This window comes from Rhododendron vialii, chromosome 6a, assembly GCF_030253575.1.
Source record: "Rhododendron vialii isolate Sample 1 chromosome 6a, ASM3025357v1".
Taxonomy (NCBI): domain Eukaryota; kingdom Viridiplantae; phylum Streptophyta; class Magnoliopsida; order Ericales; family Ericaceae; genus Rhododendron; species Rhododendron vialii.
The window spans coordinates 8,751,725-8,779,234 of NC_080562.1; the positions used below are offsets into that span (position 1 = coordinate 8,751,725).

The following is a 27,510-nucleotide window of genomic DNA, read 5'->3' on the forward strand; positions in this document are numbered from 1 at the left end:
CAACTCCAGAGAATATCAAGTTTACAACAGTTAAGAAGTTCGTGTTTGTTGCCTTCCTTTCCAATTATTCCACCCGTGACCAACTCTTCCAGCCAATGCATCCAAATTGTCATTAGGTCCATTGTAGATGTTGAAACTGATAACTGGTTATGCATATTGATGGGGTTTCACCAATCCCAAGCATGACAGCCACATTGCTTGATCAACCTCAAGAGTATGCATTGCACTCTGGAAAAACACAAAACACATAATAGCAAAAAATTATGAACCCATCTTTAGGTATGAAATTTTGCAGAAAATCAATAATGCAGAAAGTTGACAATTAAAGTAAGAAGTCCAATCCTACACTCATCAATTTTGCCTTAACAACATTCATTCATGCATGTGTCCAAAATGGAGCACACCAAACAAAGAATACTAAAAAACGTGCAGAAATGTTGGTGGTGTTTCACTCATTGAAACCAATAAAATTATGAACCAATGGATGCTCTTCTATTCCAAATTTGATGCTCTTCTACCATTCAGTGAGTTCTCGAAATTGGGTCTCGTATTTTATTATGTGCAAATATTATTCTTAAAGTTTTATGACAGGTACCAATTTCATATTCTCGAAAAACCCTAACTACAAAAAATAATTTCCACAGATTCATCCGGAAACTCTAGCAAAGGGATTCCTCTAAAACCTAGTCATATAGAATGAGATTCGTATTCTTTTTGGGTGATTTAAGAAACCCTAACTCGAACAAGAGTTAAATCAAAACCCAGTCAATTCCAGTAAAATCGAGAACCTAACTCGAACAAGAGAGATCGAGAGAGAAAGTGTGTGTGAGAGAGAGAGAGAGAGAGAGTGAGATACCTTACGGGTTAGGGTTTAGATCTCCAGTCGTGGTTATCTCGATTCGTCTTCTTCGTTCTAGAACAAACGAGATCTGGAACGCACCACAGATATTGAGGGTTTGGGTTTTTTGCGATTAAGATTTTGAAAGGGAGAGATAGAGAGATATACCTCGTTCGTGAGACATCGTGTATTCATTCGTCGTCGCCTCCAGTGGTCGTCGTTTTCGTCGCTCTCGATTTTTCCTCTTTTCTGTCCGTCTGTGTTGTGTTGAGGACAGAAGGGGTTTTAACCCGCGTGTGGGAGCCGGATGACCCGTGAGACAGTTTTTACCCGACCCAACCCCTATTTTACCCACGAGATTGGTTTTTAATTTCCCAGTGATAGGCGCGTAAATGTTTACATTAGCGCCCCCTAATTTATCATTGCTAAGTCTATTTATATAATATTACTTGGAGATTAATGCTTGATTTTTGCGTGACAGGTATTCGGAGGTTTTAACATTTTAACGTGCATTGTTTAATTGCTGATTGAAGTAAAAGAAGCGTGGATTGCATCTTATAATTTTTCCTCCTACTGTGCTACTGTGTCCGTGATATTGGAAGTAAAATGGATTAGCAAAATAATACAAGTTATAAAATTGGTGGGCCCCGAAGGTAAACTAATTGGTTTTTTAAGTGGGCTAATGTTTAATAGTTAGTTTGACCAAGGTTGGGCCCAAGTGATTGACATCTGGAAGGGTTTGTAATTTACAAAGAAAGTCAGCTACAAGGAGAAATTACGGAAGACAGCATATAAAAGAGAACAGGAAGCTGCGGAGATTGGATTATTTATTTTTTCAGCAGCTTTTGGACGAGTTTTCTGCGGACGGAAAAAAAAGGGGCGCTGGGATATCTTCTTGGATTCCCACGCACGCAGAACTGCGGGGGCTGCGGAGAACGGAGGCGACACAGAAGTTTCGAGTATTGTTTACTATTTTTCTTTCAAGTTTTTCTTTTAAGTTTTGAAGCTTTGTTTAATTACTTGCACTTCGATAACTAGTTTTAATTCCTGTTCTTAATTAAAGTTGTTCGTTGGAATTCGTTTGGTTGTTATCTTTTGCTTGATTTTCATTCTGAAATTATAGAAGCATGATGCAAATTAGGGTTTCTTGTGTTTCTTGGTCAATGATTAGTGAGTAGTTCTATAGGTAGGGTCGCTGGGTGATTAGCACACCGTGACCAGTTCGAGCACTGCTCCTATTTTCAAATGATAAAAAAAAGCGATTTTAGATTGAAAAATACTTCCCGTGGACGAACCCGGGCATTGTCGGAGCCTATGTGAACGGGGGAATGGGGGTCCAAAACCCATTCTTCGTTGCGCATGGGTATACGGCGACCCTAAAGTTTCGCATCTTGCGGGGTATCTTTTCAATCCAAAATTGAATGTTTTTAAGAACACCAAACAGAGCAGGTTAACCCGGATTAGTTACAAGTGCTATGAACCCTACGATTTTACCTCCTTTTAATTTTCTTAAAAAGCACTTTCAATTTTCTTGTTTTAATTAATCTTTCAATCAAATCGGAAAAGGGTGGCTACCTAAGAGCCCATTAAACTAGTTAAGCCCGAGTTTTAAGTTAGCACACATCACCGTCTCTGTGGATTCGATTCCGGACTTACCGGATATTGTGCTACGTCGGTTTCAGCCCTACGCTTGGGGCAACCCATTAATTTAGGACTAGGAAATCGTCAAGCATTTTTGGCGCCGTTGCCGGGGACGGTTACGTGTGTTAAGAATTCGGGTAGTTATTTTTTATTTGTTTTCTTTTTAGTTCTTTATTTATTTTTATTTTTTTTAAATTGTTGAAAAAAAAATGGTTCATTTTGCGGGGAGGTATGGAGGTTATGCAAAACAATTTGATTGTTCAGTGTCGCTTCCTATATTTTATGGTTTTGCATCAGAAAATCATTTTTCGCATGTTCATAAACTTGAGGAGGTTTTTGCTAGTGATGAAGTGGCTCTTTTACATGTATTCCCAGCATCTTTACGTGATAGTGCTTTAGATTGGTTTAATTGTTTGAGTCCAAGATTGACATGGGGTGAAATTGTAATACAATTTTTCAATCATTTCAATCCCTCATATGAGACTCACATGCTTTTACAAGAACTATCAGATTTCTCTCAACATGATGATGAGTCTTTGTCACAGTGTTGGGAGCGATTTAAATTTGTTGTATTCTCTTGGTCGTTTAATTGTGAGCTTGGCAGTCTTCTGGTTATCTTTTGCCGTGGTTTAAACCTTAAGTCATGCGAGGTGGATTTTAGGTCCACTGACGAATTTCTGGATAAAACCCCTGAAGACGCTTGGGATTTCTTAGATGAATTAACCCAAAAGCTCCAATTTTGTGAGTTGACTGAAAGTTCTGAGGATACCAGTTTTGATGGGAGGGAAAAAGAGGAAATAGAGCCATCTTATTTTGATCAATTAGCTGATTCTCTTTCTTGCAATCAAGTTGAAAATTTTCAAGTGATTAATTCTTGTGTATTGGAAGATGAAACAACAGAGTCACTTGGAACTAACGAAATAGTTAGTTCACCTGAAGTGCAACAGCATTCTAGTATACTTGAGATGGATTTTCATGACACAACTCCTGAGGAGTCCTTGCCAATAATTGTGCAAAATCCACTTGTTCTTGATGATCAAATACCCCCAGCCATAGATATTGAAGTCATCACTCCTATTGAGCATCCATTATTGCAAGAGATTATCACGTTAGAACAAATTGACTTTCTTGGTGTTGATAATTTTAATATGGTTTACCATTCATTTTTTCCGACACTCATCAACAACTTGAAAGTTAATTTAGTTCGAAATATGCAATTGGTGGAATTTAAATTTCAAATGCGGCTAAGGCCATTAAGATATTCTAAGTATTTGATTTTGTGGCATGGTCGCATACAATTTTTAACGGAGTGCTTGAAGTGGGTTGAGATGTTGATTTTGATTGCTCTTCGTAGTGTGATGAATGGTTGGATTTCACGTGATGGGAGTACTGAATGTCATTAACTTTTTTTGTATAATTTTTTCTTTTCTTTTCTCTTTCTTAGATTAGTTACTTTTATTTTATTTTTATTTTTTTTTGTGAGAACTAACATTGCAGGATGCTTTGTTCAAGTTGGGGGGTCTTCTTCCCACTATGTTATTTCTTGCGTAGTTCTCCGTTCCGAGGTGATACCTTTTTCTTCTTTTTCTTTCATGTCCTATATTTTTATTCTTTTGTATTCAATGAGGACATCGAATGGTTTAAGTTGGGGGGATGGATTACTTTGGTAAGTTTTTCTTTCTTCTAATTCTTAAAAATTCAAAAAAAAAATTGAAAAAATTGAAAAAATTGAAAATTTTCCTTTTCGCATGTGATTTGGCACTTGTTGTGATTACTTGTTGAATAATTGAGTTGAGGTGTGTTGCCTACCATAGTGATATCTTTTTTTGGCTTGGTAGTTTTACTTGCTAGCTTGTCTTAAGAAGTTGATCATGGCACTTTTGTATAGCACTATTGCATGTCACGTTTATTTGGGCCTTGACCACTTGTGAGTTGTGACTTAACCAATCTTGATGGCTAGATTAGTGGAGACTTATGCCCTAATGAGCTTTTGGGCCCTATCTTTTATTGGAGTGGTGTCACTTTAACTCTTAGTTTGTCATGGAAATAATCTATTTGCTGTGGTCTCATTATTTTTGATTGTTGAGTATTGGAACTTGAATGCATAACAATATCTCTTGGGTTTTGGTTCGTCACATGGATATTACACTCCTTGGAGAGGATTATAGGCATTTTCTTGATATTTGGGCCAGTTTGTTTCTTTGTTTTCACATTTATCCCTTGCAAGCCACTTTGAGCCTTATATATTTAGCCTTTTCTTGGTTAGCTCCACTTTCCATATTTTGTTTGGAGAAAGGCAAAAGTATAAAGGTGTAATTTTTGGATAGATTGTGAACTTTTGTGCTTGAATTGGTGGTGCCCCTTAAAAAAACAAAACAAAAGAAAGACAAAAATAAAAGGGGCACCGATATAGATGAAAAGGAAGAATCATGCTTTATTGTTGAAAAGTGTTAAAAGGTTAGAAGGAGAGATAAGGTGGAGTTGAAAAGAGTGGGAAAAAATGGACACGCATTGTTAAATTAGCCCCAAGTTGTTTGCCTATTCTCAGACATGTGATGTTTTACCCTAGCCTTTACACACTTTCAATTACCCAACGTTACAACCAAAATAAAGTCCTATTTGATCCTAGGGGTGATGGAAAGTGGATTGATGGATGTGAGAGAGAGTTCCAATACTTGGTATTCTATTCATGAGACTGTGTGTTCACCATACAAAGCGTTCTTTTCGTGTCATAGTGTGCGAGTGTTTTGATTTCATATATATAACATCTAACTGCACACTTGAGAGTTCATATTATGCACCTTGTTTGGAGTGATTTTATTTCTGAGTGCAAGACACAGTGAGAATTGAAGTCAAGACTCGGTCCGGAGAGAGTGGTTAGTCATTGCACACTTTTGGTTGAGGCCCATGTCCCACACACATGCTAAGCAAGAGTGTCATGGTTTATTTCTTGACTTGATAGCGTTTGGAACTATTTGTGCCTTCTTATATCTTTGTGGTAACTGCATATTCTTTACTTGATGGACTAGTAAGTTGTATGACAGGTTTTTGGGTTTCATGTGAAAGGATTCTTGGTGTTTTGTGGGTGATCATTGCTGAAAACCCTCACGAGACTTTACTCGTCCTACCGGGGCTGCCTGGGGGTTTAAAAGAACTATCGATTTTAATTTATTTTTTTTAAGTTGCATTTTGTTTTCTTTGCTCGGGACTAGCAAAGTGTAAGTTGGGGGGTGTGATAGGCGCGTAAATGTTTACATTAGCGCCCCCTAATTTATCATTGCTAAGTCTATTTATATAATATTACTTGGAGATTAATGCTTGATTTTTGCGTGACAGGTATTCGGAGGTTTTAACATTTTAACGTGCATTGTTTAATTGCTGATTGAAGTAAAAGAAGCGTGGATTGCATCTTATAATTTTTCCTCCTACTGTGCTACTGTGTCCGTGATATTGGAAGTAAAATGGATTAGCAAAATAATACAAGTTATAAAATTGGTGGGCCCCGAAGGTAAACTAATTGGTTTTTTAAGTGGGCTAATGTTTAATAGTTAGTTTGACCAAGGTTGGGCCCAAGTGATTGACATCTGGAAGGGTTTGTAATTTACAAAGAAAGTCAGCTACAAGGAGAAATTACGGAAGACAGCATATAAAAGAGAACAGGAAGCTGCGGAGATTGGATTATTTATTTTTTCAGCAGCTTTTGGACGAGTTTTCTGCGGACGGAAAAAAAAGGGGCGCTGGGATATCTTCTTGGATTCCCACGCACGCAGAACTGCGGGGGCTGCGGAGAACGGAGGCGACACAGAAGTTTCGAGTATTGTTTACTATTTTTCTTTCAAGTTTTTCTTTTAAGTTTTGAAGCTTTGTTTAATTACTTGCACTTCGATAACTAGTTTTAATTCCTGTTCTTAATTAAAGTTGTTCGTTGGAATTCGTTTGGTTGTTATCTTTTGCTTGATTTTCATTCTGAAATTATAGAAGCATGATGCAAATTAGGGTTTCTTGTGTTTCTTGGTCAATGATTAGTGAGTAGTTCTATAGGTAGGGTCGCTGGGTGATTAGCACACCGTGACCAGTTCGAGCACTGCTCCTATTTTCAAATGATAAAAAAAAGCGATTTTAGATTGAAAAATACTTCCCGTGGACGAACCCGGGCATTGTCGGAGCCTATGTGAACGGGGGAATGGGGGTCCAAAACCCATTCTTCGTTGCGCATGGGTATACGGCGACCCTAAAGTTTCGCATCTTGCGGGGTATCTTTTCAATCCAAAATTGAATGTTTTTAAGAACACCAAACAGAGCAGGTTAACCCGGATTAGTTACAAGTGCTATGAACCCTACGATTTTACCTCCTTTTAATTTTCTTAAAAAGCACTTTCAATTTTCTTGTTTTAATTAATCTTTCAATCAAATCGGAAAAGGGTGGCTACCTAAGAGCCCATTAAACTAGTTAAGCCCGAGTTTTAAGTTAGCACACATCACCGTCTCTGTGGATTCGATTCCGGACTTACCGGATATTGTGCTACGTCGGTTTCAGCCCTACGCTTGGGGCAACCCATTAATTTAGGACTAGGAAATCGTCAAGCACCAGCTGTTGGATTAGATCCAACGGCTTAAAAACGTGGTGCAGACATAAGCTCCCATCAGCGAGTCCTGACCAGATCCCAATTGTGTGTGTGTGTGTGTGTGTATATATGTGTGTGTGTGTGTGTGTGTATATATATATATATATATATATATATATATATATATATATATATATTAATGGAAAATTTGCACTTACATCCCTTGTACTATCATCGATTTGCACATACACCCTCTGTACTCCAAATTTTGGCACTTACACCTCTTGTACTTTGGACTGAAATGTAATTGTTAGAAAATCCGTTAAAATTGATGAAAAAGATACTGGCGGGAGATTTCCCTCCAAAATGAGGGGGAAAAATGCCAAACTAACCCTGATAGCCATTTATAAGCCCTGTCAAACTCCCCTTCCCAAAAACAAAGAATCCAAACCCCTCCTTCTCCTAACCCAAAAACAAAGCATCCAAACCCCTCCTTTCCCCTAACCCACACTCTCTCTCTAGTCTTTCATAAGATGTCTTCTCAAACATTAAGAAGCCCATCAATTTCAAGCCAAAGGATGCACCCAAATTGTCATTGCCGTTAAGTTGCCCCTGTGCGGACATCTAACCAACCTAAAAGCATGGGAAGGTGGTTCTATGGATGTGCTAACTATTGGAAAGGAAAGAAATGTGGCTTTTTCAAATGGATTGACCCTCCAACATGTGAAAGAGATAAGCTCCTTCAAAATATTGATTGGCTGGGGAGGGAGCTTGAGAAGAGCAAGGCAAAAGAGAGAAGGTAAAGAAGAATGTTGTGGCTACCTGGCTTGCTATCTTATGTTTTCTTATTGTGTACTTAGCTAAATAAGTAGGGAAGGTAGTAGGTAATGTGAGCATATAGAATGAATGAAATGCAATGTGAACTATGATCAAGAAATGACCTGTAATCGACTATTTTGACCATGAATGAAATGTTTTATTATTATCAACAGAAAAATAGCAGCATCTAGCACTATAAATCATGGCTAATCAGCCCCAAAACATCTAAAAATTTAGCAACACAAACACCCAGCAGCACAGCAAAAAAAAAAGGACTTACATTGTCCAAATTCACAACATAAATGCCCAGCAATAACAACAACAAAAAAACATACTTCAAATGCAGATATTCAGTACTAGGTAGTTCAAACTAAGTTCTTTTCCTAAACAAAAGCCACACAGAGTTACAAACTGACTTCAAACAGAGTTCACAAACAGAAGTCAATACGAACAAAAGTCCCACAAAATAGAGTATCCAAACAGATTTACCAACATAAAAACTATTGGTTTTTCCAAAAAAAAAAAGCATGCATAAGTACGTACTAATTAAATCCCAAAACAGAGCATGCATACTAATTAAACCAGTTTAGTTGGGCCTTGGTGCGATCCACCCCCTGGCAATTGCCCTTGCCCTTCCCCTAACTGCATTTCCAGAACCACCACCTTTGCCACCAATGCAAGCCAACTTTTCCCTTGTCTATGCAACCAAAGTTCATTTAGTTGAGTGTGGATGAACTACACTATCAATTAAGGAACTACTACTATATTAGAACATCATTTACCTTGATTTGGTTGACTGTGGATGAACTAGCTTGGTTTGGTTGAGTATAAAACCCCACTTCTGGTTGCTTAAACTCTTGTGCAAGTTGAGTGTAAAAATCAGGTTTCATAGTGTGGACAACGTCCTATAACACATAATACAATGCATTAATTCTATTCTAGATACATCACTGAAGAGTTTAAAACCTAGGTACATTTATAAAAGACATTATATACCTGAGTAGCTGGAACAATTTCATTTTGATTTGGTGGAACACTTTTCCCTTTGTTCTTCTTTTGCTTTCCACTTGGTGCCTACAATTACCAGCATATGAATGATTAAAAATTGAGCATAAACTGAGTGTATATAAATAGAAATTGAATATAAACTTGTAAATTGAGCATGACATTATATACCTGAGATTATAAATAGAAATTGAATATAAACTTGTAAATTGAGCATGACATTATATACCTGAGATGGTGTCCCATTTTTCTTTAGTAGCTTGGAATTAGGATCGATGGCATTCTTGTAAGACCTCAAATTATGCCCCTTTTTCAGACATTTGGAGCATGACATCACTCTGAACCTCCTTGACACTTTGTGTTCATCTGGGGGTTCATCTTCCCCTCTTCTCCTCTGTTTCCTTGGTTTACCACTTGGCTTTCTCATGAATGGAGGCTGAATTGGATCATAATCTGTTTTCACCCAATCATGTTTACCAAGAACAGAGTTGATCATGTATTGGTATACACTCAAGTAGGTATCCTTTAAATAGCATGGATGTATGTACTCTTCTGGTTTTTGTTTGTTAAAGGTTATGGTTGCAACTGCATGCTTGCATGGTATTCCACTTAGATCCCACAATCTATATCCACAAGTCATAGCTTTTAAGTCCATAGTGTATGTTGTGTCATGACAATCAACCTCAAGTTTGAATTCCTCTGAGAAATATGCAAAACAATCCTTTACTGTTGTAATCTTCCAATCCAATTTCTTTTCTATCTTAGGGCAAATGGTCCCAGTGTACTTCTCCATCCCCATCCTCTTAATTTGGAATCTACTCATCAATTTCCTCCTTATCCATTCCAACATAGAAACTATAGGTTTGTCCCTAGCTTCAAGTACATAACTGTTAAATGATTCACTCAAGTTGTTTACTAGTATGTCACATTTGTTGTTTGTGCTGAAATGAGACCTAGTCCATTGTTCTACAGGGATTTTTTTCAACCATAGGTGTGCATCCTTATCCAGCTTCTCAATTTTTTGCATATATGCTCCATGCTCCTAAACTGTACCTGTTGATGCTGCCCTCCACATTGCATCTTTCAACTCTTTTCCTCTGAATAATTTTCTAAAGTTAGCATAGAGGTGTCTCATGCAGTACTTATGCTCTGCATTTGGTAGAAACTCTTTGAAGACCTCAAGCAGACCTTTTTGCCTATCTGATATGAAGCCCCATCCCTTCTCTTGTACTATGCCTATATCCTCCATCAACAGCTCTAAGAACCACCTCCATGAGTCTTTTATTTCTGCCTCTACCACAACAATGGCTATAGAGAACATGTTGTCATTTTCATCTCTACCCACTGCACTCAAAAGTTGTCCCTTATGCATCCCTTTTAAGAAAGCCCCATCAGGTCCAATCATGGGTCCATACCCCTACAACATATCCTTCAATTGAGCATTATATCTCACATATAATCTAGAGAAGACAGGGGACAATTCTGGTCCAAGTCTCTCAACTGAAACTTTCAATAAACAATTGGGGTTATGTTTCCTAACAGTCTCAATGTAGTCATAAAGCCTGTTATACTCCTCTGTTATGTCCCCATCAATGACATCTCTAGCCTTCTTTTTTGCTCCGTAAAGTTGCCACTTGCTCACATTCACTACCAATTTTCTTCTTATTTCTTTCTTCCAAGAGTCAACCTTTGTACATGGATCATCCCTCAACTTGTTAATGTACTACTATTTCTCAGCAATGTATTTAGAATTAACAAGGTGATTGTCGTAGGTCCTATGGCAATTGTGTGTAGGGTTTATTGTCTTAACCTGAAATGTTCTCTCCTCTTGCATCTAAGAACCATGCACCCTAAACCCATATTTTCCTTTGCATCTTGTTGTAACCCTTGAGCTCTCATTCTTTACAAACTCAAGATCATATCCCCCTTGCACCTGCCACTCCCTAAGTGCTTTTCTAAACACAACAGCATTGGGAAATTTCATTCCCCTAGTTAGCACAGGCTTTTCCATGTTCAGATCTTCATTGAATTATGGACCATTAGTTTGATTACTTTCCTCATCTGATCCCTTCATGGTATGCAACTCATCATCATCACCATGGTCTGATAACCAGTCCTCAAGATTCAACTTTTTTGGAGTTGGCTCCACAATCTCCTTATTTTTACCATCCTCTTTAGGTTTGAAAGTATCATCGTCATCAGGCCCTTCAAGATCCTCATCTAGCAAACTAGGAACATAATTGTCATCATCTTCCTATTCTTCCTCCTCGTCATAATCTGGATCATCACTCTCCTCACCATCTTCCTCATCAATAGGCACACCCACACCCACACCAATTGGTCCGCCCATGTCCACTTCTATAACTTCTAGACCCACATCCTCATCCACTTCTAGACCTACAGCCTCATTCATTGGCCCACTAGTTACATACATGCATAGAACTGGTAGACCCTCGTATGCATCCAACATATCCATTGCCTCTATATCAAAATACATCTCATTAATCCCATCTTTTAACCCTGCCCGAGGCAACAGGTAATACATCTTAACCGTACATGGGTAACCATAAAACATAACCATCTCCCTCAAATCAAAAAATGAAATAAAATCAGTGTCAATACCGTCAATCATCTCACAAGTACCCCCTAAATACATGGTGGAAAGTATAGTTTTGTTGAAATGCCCCACATGATGCAACTGGATACTCTTGTAAGTAGACATCCTGCATGATGTAATGCACAAACACTCAAATCGGGGACCAGCACATGCAGAAACAAATAAAAAATCAAAAAACCCCAAATTTTTTTTATTGCTTTTCCACAGCAACACTATGTAACAACCCCTTTTTTATTCGGTTTTTATACACTCGAATCGGGACCAGTACATGTAGAAACGAATAAAAAATTAAAAAATTTCCAATTTTTTATTGCTTTAACATACCAACACAGTGTAAAAAAAACCCCTTTTTTTGTTCAGTTTTTTTCTACTTTAATCAATCTACACACATACACATGCAATATATGCCAAATACATTAAGAAATAAACCTATATCATTCGATTTGAAAAGGGAACCCTAACCTAGACTGTTTGATTTAAAAAACCTTACCTGTAGAAACCCTAGATTGTTCGATTTCGCACTTGTCTTCAAAATACGCGGATGAACGCAGCAAACAATGTGGATGAATGCAGCAAACCCTTCATCGATTCATCGTTTTAAGATCGGGAGACAGAGAAGTCTTCATCGCTTCATCGTTTTGAAAAGTGCGGAGAGAGAGAGGGTGTTCGAGAGGTCTGTGTTAAAAAGGGTCGTGGGATTTTATTAGAGCATCACCAATCCAATACTCTATTTGATAGTATCAAAATACTCTAATTTATTCATAAAGTAATTTTAGAGGAAATCACTATTCATATTTACTCCAACCACAAACCCTCTATTTATTCATAAAGTGATTTTAGAGGAGGTTCTCCATATTTTCTCTTATCCTCTAAATATGGAGGATCAAAATTCCATCCTCTCAAATAGAGGAGACTTGAGAGGATGGGTTGAAGGAGTTCCATACTCTCAAATGGAGGAATAGAGCATGGGTTGGAGATGCTCTTACGAGAAGAGCTATTTTTTCTACTCATTACTTCTGTTAACGTCGTCCACGACTGCACATTAGAGGGGGTGGAAGTGCCTAAATTTGGAGTACAAATCAGTGATAGTGCAAGGGGTGTAAGTGCAAATTCCCCACTATTTATTTACATAGTAGGCTTCAAAAAGGGCGCTGCTATTCGCAGCCCTTTATTTTCTCCCATAGCCCGTTAAAAATTTCCAATTATACTCGACAGTTAGTCACCGAAATTGAGATATATTTTCAGCATCCAATTACCGAAATATAATATTTTTTTCAATAGCTATTTACCGAAAATGTATGTTGGGCAGTTGTTTACCGAAAGTTGAACATATTTTCAACATGTAGTTACCGAAATATAATCTTGTTTTCAACAGCTATTTACCGAAATGTTATGTATGATTTTTAACAACTATTTACCGAAATGTAGTGGGTTATGAGAGAAAATAAAGGGCTGCGAATAGCAGCGCCCAAAAAGAATAGGAAGCCACGAGCCCACGAGTAATTTTAATTAGCCGTGTCCAGGTACTTTAGGTCGGTGAAATAACTTGTAAAACCCAAACTTGGGCTAAAGTTTTATCGATACATCCAGAATTGAATCTGGTGTTCTTGAGAGTTGATTCCCAAGTTATCAGGGGCACATACATGTTTTCAATGGATGCAAACGAACTAAGTACGGAAAAAAATACGGGTGGCCTATTGTTGAAACAGTTTCCCCTATACGCATGTCTTTTGCATCTATTGAAAACACGTGTGCGCCCCTGATAACTCTGGGATCAACTTACAACAGCATCAGATCCAATTCTGGATGTATCGACAAAATTTTAGCCCGCGTTTGGGTTTCACAAGTTACTCCACCAACCGAAAATACCTGGACATGGCCAATTAAAATTATTCAACTCGACAGTAACGTAGAGACCTTGTGTGCGCAGGCAAATAATAAACCCTTTTCATCGAGCACGAATGCAACTCCTGATGTATCCATGCTACCGAGAAATGTTTCAATCTCAACAATCCCTGTCTTGGACCATACGAATCTGGTCTGCGAACTCATTTTCGAGTATTTTCAATGGGCCAATGTAATGCTTTGAATGTGGTAAAATCCTTATTTTTGTTTCTATTTTTTTTCCGGTGAAAACAGCAAGCCTTTGTTCTAGGTTCCCAATTGTAAAGGAGGCCTGAAATCAGTGCTGGCCCGACATTTAGGTTTCCCAAATCCAACTTATTAAGTTATACAAATTAAAAAAACTTACGAGTACCCAAAAAAAAAAAAACACATTCAAAGTTACATTATTCATTTAGCTTGAATAACATCAAAAAAAAAAAAAAATTCAACATCAAAATGTAACCCCAGTTATAATGCTTTATGATTAACACGATCCGATTCGAAGAAAATGATTTCTCCTTGCATTTTTTAAAGCAAATTTGTCAATTAAGTTATCGAGCTTTACTTATCTAAGAACTCAGAGCCCGTGCCGCTAACTTTTAATTATTTGGCTTTTTGAATTTTTTAGTTGATATATGTGATGATAATGCCTGTCTCGAAAAACCTAAAAAGTTTAGAAGCCCCAAATGCCCAAAAATGATCTTTGTGGAACGGCGCTTCATTTTCAATTGAGTTCATAGTCAATCTATTTAATCTCCCTTGTGAAATGGTAGTTTGAAGGTAGAAACAATAACCGTTTAATTAGCTTGCATGATTTATTTTAACTAGGACATTTATTTTAGTCAAATGTAACAACATATCACTAATACATTACTCCATTATTTTTTTGTTAAATCAAAAATTTTCAACAAAGTAATTTAGTAATTTGATTTTCGTAATATTGTGGATTGGAAGGAAAACAAAAAGAGATAGAAAAAAAATGGAGTAATAAAGGAAGATGAGGTTGGGAGGCGTGGGAATCGAACTTAGGTAGAACAAAAATGGAGTAACAAATAAAAGATGATGTTGCGGAGCATGGGAATCGAACGTGGGTCGCCGAAAACCTTGACAACATGCAATGGCCACAGCACCAAGCAAATGCTTTGTGCCAGTAATGGGAAGAAAAAATATATATTTATACCTACCTTACGAATTTTATTTTATTTTTTTTTGGTGGCGCCAGTCTAGGGGGTTGCCCAAACTCGAGAGCTTGCGGGGCTTACCCTTGGGCCGACCCTGCCTGAAATCCAAAAACAAAAGCAAAAACAAACAAAATAAACTTTATACAGTAAACTTTAATCCAGATTTCAGACTCCAGTGGTGAAATCCAAAAACCAAAAGCAAAAGTGATAGATTGTTGGGAAACTTGATTGAGGCCTTAGCCAACAAGACCTCTTTATCTTGGTGAGTTACAGTTTTAATTCCACATTAATTTCGGCAAGAACATGCAAACACTTACCATAAAATCACACACACACATATATCTTGAAAAAGGAGCTGAGAAACAATGGTACAAGACACAGTGATCGACCATTCCATATTATACGATACTGTGGATTCGCTTGGACTAGAGAGAGAGAGAGGGAGAGAGAGTGTGTACTTGAAAAGGCGATCGATACATGTCTCTTTTTCTCTTCCCCAAAACGATGACCCTAAACCCTGGAGTCTAGTAGCTCTTTTTAATGCCCCAGGAATGCCTTTGAAAACCATGTTTAAAACCCTTTCAATGAACTAAGGCTTTGTTTGGAACTTAGACCATGTTTGGTTGAATGGAATGGTTATTCCTACGGAATGTCTATTCCAATATTTGGTTCACCAAAATTGAAAGAACAGTCATTCCACGTGGAATTATTATTCATCCAAATTTAGGGATAGCTATTCCAATTGAAAGAGTAAAGATTTACAATTTCATTCCACCATTCCTTTTTGGTTTGTTAATGCCACTCCAAATTTTGCTAATGCCACTCCCAAAAGTACTATTATCACTCCAAATTTTGCAATGGCACCCTAAAATTACTAATGTCACTCCAAATTTTGCTAATGCCATTCTCAAAATTACTGTTGCCACTCCTAATTCCATTCCATTGAGACGTGACTCTAGCATACTAAACACAAGAATTGCAATGCAAATTTGATTCATAGTCACAACCAAAGAGGAATGATTATTCCAATCTCAATTCTTCCAATTTCATTCCATTCAATTTACATTTCATTTCATTGAACCAAACGCACCCTTGGGGAAAGTGATAGAAAGTGAGGGAAAAAAAAATGAGAGGAAAATGGAAGGGAAATTTCACTATTCACAAAACTTGGATTCTTTATCTTCTTTCTCTCCAATCCAAACAATAGGAGGAATTTTTTTTAACTTCCCTTTCTTATCTCACTTTCCCTAAACTCCAAACAACATATAAATTTCAATCACGATATTCGTACAAAGATGCCTTTGTTTCTTTAAGCATAGATAGGGATGGTCATGGGTCGGGCTTCGGAAGGGTTTCTCATTTTCCGTCCCCGCCCCGTTCCCCCTAATCAGTTACCCGCCCCCGCCCCCGCCCCCGCCCCGCATATGGGTTACAAGGGAGATATTTCATAGTGTAATAATTAAGCATAGTGTAAGTTCCCTCTGGAAATAACATTACAAGGGAGATTATTTCATCAACCGTGCAACAATTTCAAGTGTCCATGCCACAAACGCCGCAGGCATCATTCATGCTCCAATGGAGGAGTCGATACCAGACTTATCTTTTAAGTTCTTACCATGAAAGCCGCAGCGTGAAGGCCTGCAAGGATAAAAGAACTTCTTTCAACTCCTCCTCAATTGCCAAATCAATCAATTTTCCATCACTATCGAACTTTGCAGGAGGTTGATGGCCGTTCAAGAAAAATTCAGGCTTATTAATGAAATGAAGATCGAGGTAAACACCAATTTGGCGGAGATGGTATTGGCATCGTCGCCCCTGACCACCACCTGCCACACTTACAATAGCAGCAGCCTTGTTAGCCCACATATTTGGTGGTCGAGATGCCCAATCAATCGCATTCTTCAAAGGTGCTGGTATGATAGAGAAGAAATTAAGGAATAAGCAAGAGTAAAAAAATAAAATGCAGTACAGCATGTATAAAAGTTTCTAAAATACATTTCTTTTAATTCACATTATATACGACAGTGATGCGATTTTGTGGTCAAGAACTACAACTTGAAGTGTGCCAAGTAAAGTATGTTAGGAGGTGAACTATAGACTTTGAAATATTTAACATTCTAACTAAACATAAAGGAAAATTCAAGACACACGATCCCATAGACATGGAATTATTTGGCATCTTGGCTTGATTATTGAAGATGAAGATAGAGGTGTAACGCCGCATTGGAATGGGCACAACATGTCTAGAGATCATACCCAGCATGACTCTAGGCATGCCAAGCTAGGCACAGGCATTAAATCTTGCAGAGCAGAGCCGTTGTTTGGGGCACAACAGAATTGGCATGCCACAAGCACGAAAGGGCCCGACACAGGCAGTGCAACAATCAAGTATCGAAAGACCCCAACGAGTGCAGCATGACTACTTATCCCTTGAATTAGTTTAAAGTTCGTTTGAATGTCTACAGTACCTACCCAACAACTTTGTAAAGGCTACTTCTAGACGAATTTGTAGTTTTGAGCATCTCTATTAACCTTTATGTTAAGCAACCAAATTCCACGTATATTGACAGCCAATTTAATGACAAAATTTGTAATTTGATCATTTTCCTTACATGAAGATATCATTTAGTACCATTTTACCATAAATACCAACAGCAATGTTCGATTGTTTGTCATAATGGGAAAAGCTATAATTTAAGAACCAGAATCTCCATAAGTAGTCTATTCACTTTTCATTTCTCTGGCATCAATTTCTTCTCGTCTCAATCTCTCCTTCTCAAATCCTAACAATTTCTTACATTCTACTACTTCATTAAACGTATCAACATCACAACAATTCTCTCTTGAAATCTGTCTAATTCTTTAGAAGTGCTCACGAGCAAGAATTCGAAATCATCTTTGTCACATGTCACATCAAATCTTGATGAGTTGTTTTCAAACTTGTTACTTCCAATATGCTCAGCCCTTACTTTTTTTTCTTAACCTAATTTCTTCAACCAAAGTTACGCTAATCTGTCAGTTCATCTATTAGCTATTACTTTGATACTAGGCAATTTGACATTAAAGATTTGCCCCTTGGTGGATGACGACCGATGAATGCAATGGATTTGTCCCACTTTCCAAGTCACAACCAGAAGTGAGTCTATACAATTTGTACTAGTCAATAGTTCTATGGGATATAATTTGATTGTTCTTCAAAGTTTGTAAGCATCTAATGATAGCTTCAAGTTAACCGTGGTTCAAAATCAGAACCAGAACGTAGTCTACAGGTTTTGTTTGGTTATAGGGGAGTTACAGAATGGTTTGCTTCTCAAAATTCTGAGTCCGTAGAATTTGGTTTGGTACTTGGTTTCTCACGGCACTGAACCAATCCGAACCATGCTCGCCCCTAAGTGAAGTCAATAGAGGAGCGCTAGCATTACCCTCAGTCTAATTGATTCGCATCCACAACAGCTCTCAAATTCGGCCTAGTTGCCGCATGTTAAAACCTTTTCACTCACAAAGAACGAACTCATGTGGTTTGTATTCAACTTTCTCAGAACCACCCATTTGATAATCCAATTCCTTTGAATTTGCTACTCCCCAATCCCCATCCAAATTTCATTGGCTTCATAAAGAACTTCTATTTTTTTCAAATCCAAGTTAGTACTGAATCTAGTCACCCTATTGAAAACCAGAACTCAACGAGTTTAATGTACTCAGGGTGTTTAATCAATATTCCTTAGCCAGATCGCGAGTTCCTTACGAAATTTTCATATTGAAATGATCTTCGATGTTATATATTTTGCAATCCCAAAGGGTAACCTGATGGGTGGTCAAAGCCCTGAGACTTAAAAGGCTTACTCCTTAGATTTAAGGTTCGGAACTTTCGTAGGTTCTATCAACTCTCACGGGACCAATTTGTTTGTCTCAGTTTTAAATAGCCCTGCTAATAAACAATAGGATAGTCGAAAGGCGCTTAAGCTGATGCGAATACCTGTATGGAAAAAAAATGGCTTTCTGTCTTCCATATTGCGAAAGAGGAAAAGAAGTACAACCTGAGATGGAGTAATTGCACTCAGGGGAAGCAAAAAGAACGCCGTCAGCTTCACAAATCTTCTGCCGGAAAGCCTCCACGGTCGGTGGATAGGTTCCGTCAACTTCAAGATCAGTGTTCTGCATCGGTAGAGCAGCTATGTCGATGTACTCGATCTCCATGCCCTTGATTGACTCGTTGCATATCTGTATGGCTACAAAACCAAACCTCAATTTCAATTACACAGAGAGAAAGCAGAGTCAGTAGACTGAGTCTCTAGGCTCCGTTCAGTTGTCAGGAATGTTTTGTAAAAAATAAATTTCTAGGAAAAATGAAGTGAGTGATGTGAAGTACAAGAAAATGAAATTTATTTTTCCTGGGTGTTCTCTTGACAAAAATTTTGTAAGGAAAACTAAAATTCTTTCTTTTGGCTTTGCAGGAAAGAGTTTTCGGTGGAAAAGTTAAAGACGTGAGTCTTACAACTTTCTTGGTGACTTGGTGACCGAACACACAGAAAGTTACAGACAAGCAGATTTTCCCAACCCTTCCGCGCAACTGAACGGGGCCCAAGTGAAGTTAATATAGGAAAAGAAAAGTAAGGGGTAAATTCCCCTGTATTTCAATTACTGGGAATTCCCCTGTATTTTTCAGAATAAGACTAACGTCTCTTACAGTTCACATTTCATTTCAAATCAGTTCACATTCCATTTTGAAATCACGCCATCTGTAAACGGATGGTTAGTGAGATGGATTAACGCCGTGTTTGGAAGTTGAGGAAAGTAGAAGAAAAGAAATAGATAAAAAAGGGACTGCGCACGATACTAGAATTTTTTATTTTCTCTCATCTTTCTTTCCAAATCAAACAATGAAAGATAAAATTTTTAATTTTACTTAAATTTCTTTCTTTTTCACAAGTTTCAAACAAATCCTATAAATTTACTGAAGTCAGGTGGTTAAACTTCCAATTGAAAACAAAACAAGGTGGAAATTGAGAAAGGAGGTCAAAATATACAGTACCAGAACGTAGGAGGCTCCGATTGAAGGAAGCTTTCCGGAGAGAACCACAGATGGCTGCAACTTTGATAACTGATTTTTCTGAAACTACTCCTTCCATCTCTCTCTCTCTCTCTCTCTCTCCCTCTCTCTCTGTGTGTGTCTCCGCTGTATCGCCAGAAGGTTAGTGGCGGCGGACGTGATAGTTTCGTCTACAAGCCAATTTTTATGAAATCTTTGGATGTGGATGGGTTGCATTCATTTGTTTAAAAAAAGGGGGATTATATTTGCAACCCATAATTTCCTAAATACAACACATTTAAACTAACAAATTTCAATACAAAAATACCCTCATGTATAATGATCATTTCATCCTTGAAATTTTCTCCATCCTTCCTTCACTGCAACCCTTCATCTTACTCATGCTTCCTACCCGACAAACTCTAGTCTGCTACACTACAAATCACTCCCTTCTTCCATTTCTCGTCTCTTTCTCAATGAAAACTCAATCAATGGTGTCGTGGACATAGAGGTTTGGGAGCCAAAATCGTGCACAGAGAAACCCACAGAAAATTCTACCTTAATTAGTTTTTCCCAACGTTTTTGGATATCCAATCTCCAAATTTCTAAGGTTTCTCGGAATATTAAATATGAAATATTCACATATTTTGACGCAGCGGAATTCACGAGAGACTAGTTAACGTACTAGTCCAAATGAGATAAATAATTCGTCGCAACGAGCAAATCTTGCGCATAAGAAAGAAAGAGAGAATCTCTGTAATATTATTGATTAAAAAGCTTTAAAAGTTAAATAATTAAATAGGTTACAGCCCCTTTTATAAGATCCTAACTCTAGAAATCCTACTGTAAAAGAAATCTTAAATCATGCCAAAATAAGCGGCATTAAAGAAAAGATATTTTTTAATTAATTAAAATAAAATTCTAATTCTTGTAAACCAAGAACCTAATAAAGGTAGAAATCAAAATCAAACTGAATACGGAAAAGTTAATAATTCTAATTGGATGATGCTATGGTGTCCCCAGTCATTTTGGGGACACCGTAATTTTTGGCATAACTTCACTATTATGAGCATAACTAAAACCCATTACAAACATAACAGAACCCAAACAAGACATAACCAAGGAATATACAAAAAACCAATCAAGGCATAACAAAACCCAACCAAGGCATAACAAACAAGTTATGCCTTGCTATGGTTATGTTATGCTCATAATGATTTTGATTATGCTCATAATGGATTTTGATTATACTCATAATGGTTTTGTTATGCCAAAAGTTATGGTGTCCCCAAAATGATCGGGGACACCAAAGTCATTCCCTAATTCTAATATAAACAAAAGTATTCCTAGTCAAAATCTTATTCTAAAACAATAAAAATAAAATACAAAAACTTTCCATTTTTGTCCTACATCAGTCTCATTTTCTTCAAAAGAACTCGTCCTCGAGTTCTCATTAGAAACTTGCCACCTTCCATTCCAAAGAAATAGATAGTTGGAATACTTCTATGTCTCGCTTGTCTTCCAAAAATCATTTAAAAAAAAGTGTTTATGCAATAATTTTTTCTCTTCATGCTTCAACTTATTGATAGTATCCACTAGATGGGAATTGAAAATCAAATCAAACTTTTCAACACCAAGAAAATCAACAACATAAATTTTATGCTAACTTTGTGGATTCCCTCGATGTTGTCCCATCTTAAAATTGGTTGTCACTCTTTTATCAGAAAATCTATTTCCCAAACCAAATATATTTTCTTGTAGTGTTGCAGTCAACTCCGTTGTGGGTGATTCATCAAGCCTAAATACACAAATCTCCGATGCAATATTCTTTTGTTCCTCCGCAACCACATCCGAAACAATATCAATATCCTCTTGCACACAAGTATCGATGTCAATTTCGTCTTGATCTTCAACTTCAATTTTGACCTCTCCCACGGCTTCTACAATAATTTGTTCTGCATGATACTGCTTTGGCCTATATTTTTCCTCCAACAATTGCTCATAATTCCATGGTAAAAATCTCTCCATCATATATTTTGTAATTCTGTGTCATGCATGAATTCGACGCTTGTCCAATCAATCTATTAGAAATTGTATATCTAGCCAGTAATTCTGTGTCATGCATGAATTCGACGCTTGTCCAATCAATCTATTAGAAATTGTATATCTAGCCACTATCGTAGCGTTGGACCCGTAAGCTTCACTAACAAATACCTCCACATTTGGTCTGTCGGAATTTTCGCATACTCAAATGAATCTTCGATGTCTAGAATCCAATCCAAACGATCTTCAAAAAATTCAAGACCACTAAATTTTGGCAAATTATGGTAATACCTGAAATTTGATTGTCGCTTTATCGACTGATAATTATCATAGTTTTTGAATAGCTCACCTTCAAATTTATTCCTACTATCGTAGTGATAACAAGAATATTCTCTGGAGACGTTTTGGTTAATAGGTTGGTTGTGTGCAAATCTGTAACGACTCGGATTTTTGACCCAATTTTTTTTTAATACAAATTTATATTGTTAAATTTCTAATTCAATAATTAGTTAGATTGAATAATTAAAATATATTATTATGTGTACAATTGATATTATTTGCACTATTGTATAAGATATATATTTAAATTTTAGATATACAAGAAATTAGGGATTCATATTCATCTCTTATCTTTCCTATCTAAATCCTAACTAGAACTCTATTCAAACTAACTCTCCACGTCTCTCTTTCTCATTCTATACATACACGCGTCCACATACACGTGTCCACATACATTCTCACCCCATACATACACGCGTCCACATACATTAGAATTAAAGAAAATCCCACCAAATGTGACACTTGTCCCCTATCCCTTTTATCATTATCAGTATCCCTATCATTCACTCTCCTTCCCCATTCTACCACTTCCACATTTATCCTCTCACCTCCTCACTACCTTATTCTCTCTCATTATACATATCCACAAAAATTCAAAAATTGAACACCAATATATTATTGAGTCTAGAATAGAGAGAGAGAGAGAGAGAGAGAGAGAGACGCATTTTTACATAAAATCCCTCCGTACATCATATTCAGGTTCCCAATCAACCACTACATCACCAAGCATCCACAAACCACCTTCCAATTAGCCTCGAGTCCCCTGCTGCCGCCGCCATCTTTTTCATTTTACCGAAATCATCCGCAAACTAGTACCCACTTTTTCGGCCGGATTTAAGGTAGAATAATCACTTCCCTACTTTCCCTTAAATATATTTGTACTTATATGTGTTAGTTTTAATATTTAGAGGTGGTAAAAAAAAAAATCAAATCCTATGTTGAAACTGAATAGAACCGACACGCTGTTTTTCTTTTCCTCCTACATGCGTATTTTTTTTTATTTTTGGTTTCTGAAATTTTATGTTGTTATTACACTATTAACCCTGAAATTTGTATGCTTCTTGAATTAACCCCAAATGGTTTGTTATGTTTGCAAGTTAACCCCAAACATGGTTTTCTACGACCCCACTCTATATGTTTGTCTTGTTATGGTGAACAAACTTCGAATGTTTGCAAATGTTAATTACATAATGCCGATAATTATAAATGTTAACTAAATGTTAATTTAGTCCCTAGAAAGACACACACACACACACACACACACACACACACACACACACACACACATATATATATATATATATATATATATGTATATATGTATAATGAATGCATTTATTTACTTAAGCATATATAGACAGTATAAAACCTAAGTCGATCTATCTATGATGGTATAAAAAACTGAACTTATCAACCGTTAAGAAGAAGAAGTATAACAAGGATCTAATCTTAGGAGTTTCGCTTATTAATAATACACCTTAAAAACCATGATAGTGAAAAGAAAAGAGGGTAAGATGACATTACAAGTGACTACGAAAGTATCGCCTTATAAGTTATAGAATAGTAGAATGATTGGAAACCTTTTGGTATAGTAGCCTAACTTATAAAATAAGAAATCATGTAACTTGTTGTAAACTAAATTATAAAAATAATATAAACGAATGCTACTGATCTACTTAGAACTTTCAAATTTTCTTTTAATGATTACTTAAAGTGATACTAATATTAGTTAAGTTAATGAAATTACACTTAAACCCCTACTAAAGTTTTCATATACATAGATCACATAAAGTTATCAATCACTGAACCCTAGGCGGATATCGAATTTCTAAAATACTCTAATGCTTACGACATGACTCTATAAACCACAAATTTAAAACATAATCAAAGAACATAACTGTTCAATAAAAATTATAAGTAACTCCAAAGCCATCGACCCAATCCAAATCTCTTATGTGTTTAATTATTTACACATATCAATTGTTATATTGTTGTCTCACTGTAATGTATCATGTTTGAGCTGTTGATTGATTGTATCATGTTGAACGTGCTAGAATGGACTTAGGTTCATGGGTGGTTTCGAGTAGTGAACAAGTAGATGTGGTTAAGTAAAAGATAAAATGGTAAAGTTGATTGAGGATATTGGGTGTTAGTAAAGGACCCTGGTACGGTAAAGTACCTTTAGTTGAGTTGGGGAACGGTAAAAGACCCCGAGTATGGTAAAGTACTCAGAGTGTGTGAAGGACGGTAAAGGACTCCGGGTACAGTATTTGGGATACGGTAAAGGATCCTAAATACGGTACAGTACCTAGTATGTGTGTGGATGACGATAAAAGACTCCGGGTACAGTATTTGGGATACGGTAAAGGATCCTAAATACGGTACAGTACCCAGTGTATGTGTGGAGGACGGTAAAGGACTCTGGATACAGTATTTTTGAAAACGGTAAAGGATCTTTGAATACGGTATAGTACCCAGTGTGTAGATTAGGGATATGGTAAAGTACCCAGTGTGTAGAGTTGGGAGACGGTAAAGGATCCTGACAATGAGATAGTGCAACCTCTAATGCTGAGTTGTCATGGTGAGCTGTTCCTTTATTATGGTTGTAAGTGAATCTAGACTGGATACTTAATTTAGTAGTATTCGCTTAGAAACCTGGTGCAGGACAAATAAAGGGAGAGATATTTCATGGGACGGTCAAAATTGGTGGATATGGGAGGAAAGGACCTTGTGGAGAGCATCCTTAGATTTCATGTAAGATAATGGATAGTAAAGAAAATGGCGATGTGTTATTATTCTGTACCTCCTGTGAATTGATATATTGTTGATCTGCTAAATGTAGAGTAAGGGGTTGGTAGGATTGGGATTATTGTACTGGGTGAACTATCACTCACGGATACGTTTGTATCCTAGTAAATCATTTGCTTCGGCGATCAATTTGCCAGAGGGTGCAGGGTTCAATGGTGGAGCTGTTTGACACAGAAGGAATACCAAGAGCGGAGACCGAGTATGCTTGAGATCTGAATCAAGACTAGAGTTGCTCTGAAGATATTTAAATAAAATGTTAGATTCTTTTTTGTATTTTTTTAATGTACATTTTGTATAACGACAAATAGGGGCCTAGTAGTTTATAAAATTCAGTATATTTTAAGGTTAATGCTTTCGAAATTCCTTAAAAAATCGGAGCGTTACAAAATTCTCAACGCGGTTCCTATTAACTTTGTGTTTAAATGATCATTCTAAGAATTTTAACTCAATTTATTGAACTTGTCAACTTAAATTAACATTTATTTGGTTTACAGTTTGTAAATTATATCTGAATTTATATAGTGTATTGGTTAAGTAAAATAGTACTCCATAAGTTTTCCCCTGAAAGTTACCTAGTACCAACATTCCTCAGGGAGGTTTAAATAATAGCAGCATCATTACAGAAAGCTAACCCCAACTGGATCTGGATCAGGCATATTTGAGACGGTCTAAGAGCATCTCCAGTCTTGATCCAAATTTTTATTTAAATTTAGGTAAAAATATAGGTAAAAATCCATTTTGGGTCAGGCTCACTCTAATGGCAAAATGATCCCTTACCCAAATATATTATTTTTTTATGCTTTCAAGACTATTTTCTCTCCATTTTTGTTTCCCCCAACGATTTCGGCAAAAAGGGTAGCACACATCTCTCATCAACGACGCGACCAGCTTCAAGATTCTTCCAGAGAGAATAGGAAGAGATCGTCGAGACTTCAGCATTCAGACATCTGGGGGGGAGAGAGAGAGAGAGAGAGAGAGAGAGAGAGAGAGAGAGAGGTATCCAAGCATGGGAAAGCCATCGACGCCATGCTTTCAAAATGGCATGGAGGGAGCCGTTGAAAAGAGAAGAGCCATTGGAATATTGGAGAAAAAAATGGGTAGAGACTTGGGCTATCTCAAATTTGGGGAAAGAAATGGATAAAACCCAAAATGGGGAAGGGTTTAGGTCAAAAATTGAAGAAAGTTTTTGATGGATTTTGCCCAAATTTTAAATTTGGGTCTTAAAATGAGTCAAGGCTAGAGATGCTCTTAGAGGATCTCCAGCCTTCACCCATATTTTTCCTCAAATTTGAGTCAAATTTTGGGTAAAAACTCATTTTGGGTAGACACATCTCCAACCATCAAATCCAAATTTTACACATCTCCCTCTTTCTCTCTCTCTAACTAGCCGTTGGAGAAATGAGTTAAGGCAAAAGTTGTCTCAGATTTGGGCAAAAAAATGGGTAAAACCCAAAATGGGAAAGGGTTTGGGTCAAAGATTGGAGAGAGATTTTTTTGATTTTTGCCCCATTTTTAAATTTGAGTCTTAAAATGGGTCAAAGCCGGAGCTGCTTTAATATATCAAATACGGAGTACTACTTTGTACTCTAATATCTAATTGCTTTTATGTCACCTCATCCATGACATCAAATGAAGCCCTCGTGCCTGACCCTTCTAGTCTAATTTATTAAAAATAATATCTTATACTAATATATTTCCTCCGTTCCAAATTAATAGTTCATTTCAATCTCCAATGCATTTTTTAGATTGTTAATATCTTTTAATCTATAATGAATTTTATGTGTAATATGGATCTCATATGATAGATCTTAATTAATTTTATTATACAAAAAATTTAAAATTTTTAAAAACTTTATAAATTGAAAGATATTAACATTTTAAAATTGCCTTGAAAACCGAACCGGACTATTAATTTGATACGGAAGAGGACTAGTACGGAGTATATGGGTAGTACAGTAAAACCAATATTTTGCTCTCCCTCTTCTATTAGCGGTATCAGGAACTTGAGCTGGCAATTTGCAACCCAACTAGATAGTAGCCCTTTGAAAACCCTAGCGAGATGGAACCCTAGCCTCTCCCCTTGCGACCTCTGGTGGAGCGGTTCATCCCTCCTCCCATTCTCTCCCTCGCCTCTTCCCTCTCCTCAGCTCCGCCTTTTCCCCCTGTCCGGAGTTCTCCTGTGCCCGCCAGATCGTAGTCCTCCTCTGCCGCCTTGAGATCGTCGTCTTTCTGCTGCCATCCTCCGTGTCTCTTTCCTCCAATCCGGTGAACCCTTGTGCCCACCAGATCGCAGTCCTCCTCTGCCGCCTCCGATCGTCGTCTTTCTGCTCCGGTGCAGAACTCTATCCTCAGATCGACATCTTTTCAGAGTTCTCCTGTCATCCTCCGTGTTCTCGTTTCCTTTTCTCCCTGGATATTTGGTGGTTGGTGTTATTTGTTTTTTCGGTCAGTGATGGATTACCATAGGGGTGCCAGTAATGGGGGTGGTAAGAAGTGTGTTTATACTGTCTTTGTTGATAATTTGCCCGAGGAAATGGACAAGAGTCAAGAGGTGGTTATTCCAATTGCTTAGGGGCTTTGGTCATGTGGATGATATGTACATTCTCAATAAGAGAAGCGCCACTTTTAACACTAAGTTTGGTTTTGTCCGATTCTTGAATCGACTTGAGGTGGAGAATGCGGTGAATGATATGGATGGGATTTCAAGCTTCACATCAATTTTGCTAGGTTTGTTGGGCAAT

The 27,510-nt window shown here is 37.2% G+C and overlaps 3 protein-coding genes across 3 annotated transcripts; all 3 read right to left on the bottom strand.

The window, feature by feature from the left end:
- Positions 1-8,449: 8,449 nt before the first annotated feature.
- LOC131328355 (uncharacterized) lies at positions 8,450-12,110 on the bottom strand. Its single transcript, XM_058361305.1, has 5 exons — positions 11,976-12,110; positions 9,098-11,591; positions 8,860-8,937; positions 8,646-8,768; positions 8,450-8,560 (listed from the first exon to the last, which is right to left on the bottom strand). Exons 2-5 carry the CDS (start codon positions 9,893-9,895, stop codon positions 8,450-8,452), a joined length of 1,110 nt encoding a protein of 369 aa, XP_058217288.1. The 5' UTR covers positions 9,896-11,591; positions 11,976-12,110.
- LOC131328356 (uncharacterized) lies at positions 9,911-10,879 on the bottom strand. The gene is made up of 3 exons (XM_058361306.1): positions 10,718-10,879; positions 10,409-10,591; positions 9,911-10,285 (listed from the first exon to the last, which is right to left on the bottom strand). The coding sequence occupies exons 1-3, from the start codon at positions 10,877-10,879 to the stop codon at positions 9,911-9,913; spliced, it is 720 nt and encodes a 239-aa protein (XP_058217289.1).
- A 3,863-nt stretch (positions 12,111-15,973) lies between the features above and the next one.
- Positions 15,974-19,798, bottom strand: LOC131328863 (NADPH:quinone oxidoreductase-like). Its single transcript, XM_058361821.1, has 3 exons — positions 19,583-19,798; positions 18,588-18,779; positions 15,974-16,460 (listed from the first exon to the last, which is right to left on the bottom strand). Exons 1-3 carry the CDS (start codon positions 19,677-19,679, stop codon positions 16,162-16,164), a joined length of 588 nt encoding a protein of 195 aa, XP_058217804.1. The 5' UTR covers positions 19,680-19,798; the 3' UTR covers positions 15,974-16,161.
- Positions 19,799-27,510: the final 7,712 nt, after the last annotated feature.

Bases quoted from the DNA above. Each gene is read 5' to 3' on its own strand.
- LOC131328356 (XM_058361306.1), bottom strand. From the start codon at position 10,879: ATGGAAAAGCCTGTGCTAACTAGGGGAATGAAATTTCCCAATGCTGTT. The intron at 10,592-10,717 runs GTGCATGGTTCT...GAGAAATAGTAG, and splicing joins AAGGAAAATATGGGTTTAGG to TACATTAACAAGTTGAGGGA. The intron at 10,286-10,408 runs GTTAGGAAACAT...GATATGTTGTAG, and splicing joins TTTATGACTACATTGAGACT to GGGTATGGACCCATGATTGG.
- LOC131328863 (XM_058361821.1), bottom strand. From the start codon at position 19,679: ATGGAAGGAGTAGTTTCAGAAAAATCAGTTATCAAAGTTGCAGCCATC. The intron at 18,780-19,582 runs GTACTGTATATT...TTGGTTTTGTAG, and splicing joins TCGGAGCCTCCTACGTTCTG to CCATACAGATATGCAACGAG. The intron at 16,461-18,587 runs GTTGTACTTCTT...CTATCATACCAG, and splicing joins GTGCAATTACTCCATCTCAG to CACCTTTGAAGAATGCGATT.
- LOC131328355 (XM_058361305.1), bottom strand. From the start codon at position 9,895: ATGCAAAAAATTGAGAAGCTGGATAAGGATGCACACCTATGGTTGAAA. The intron at 8,769-8,859 runs GTATATAATGTC...TATGTGTTATAG, and splicing joins AAATTGTTCCAGCTACTCAG to GACGTTGTCCACACTATGAA. The intron at 8,561-8,645 runs GTAAATGATGTT...TTGGTTGCATAG, and splicing joins CCACAGTCAACCAAATCAAG to ACAAGGGAAAAGTTGGCTTG.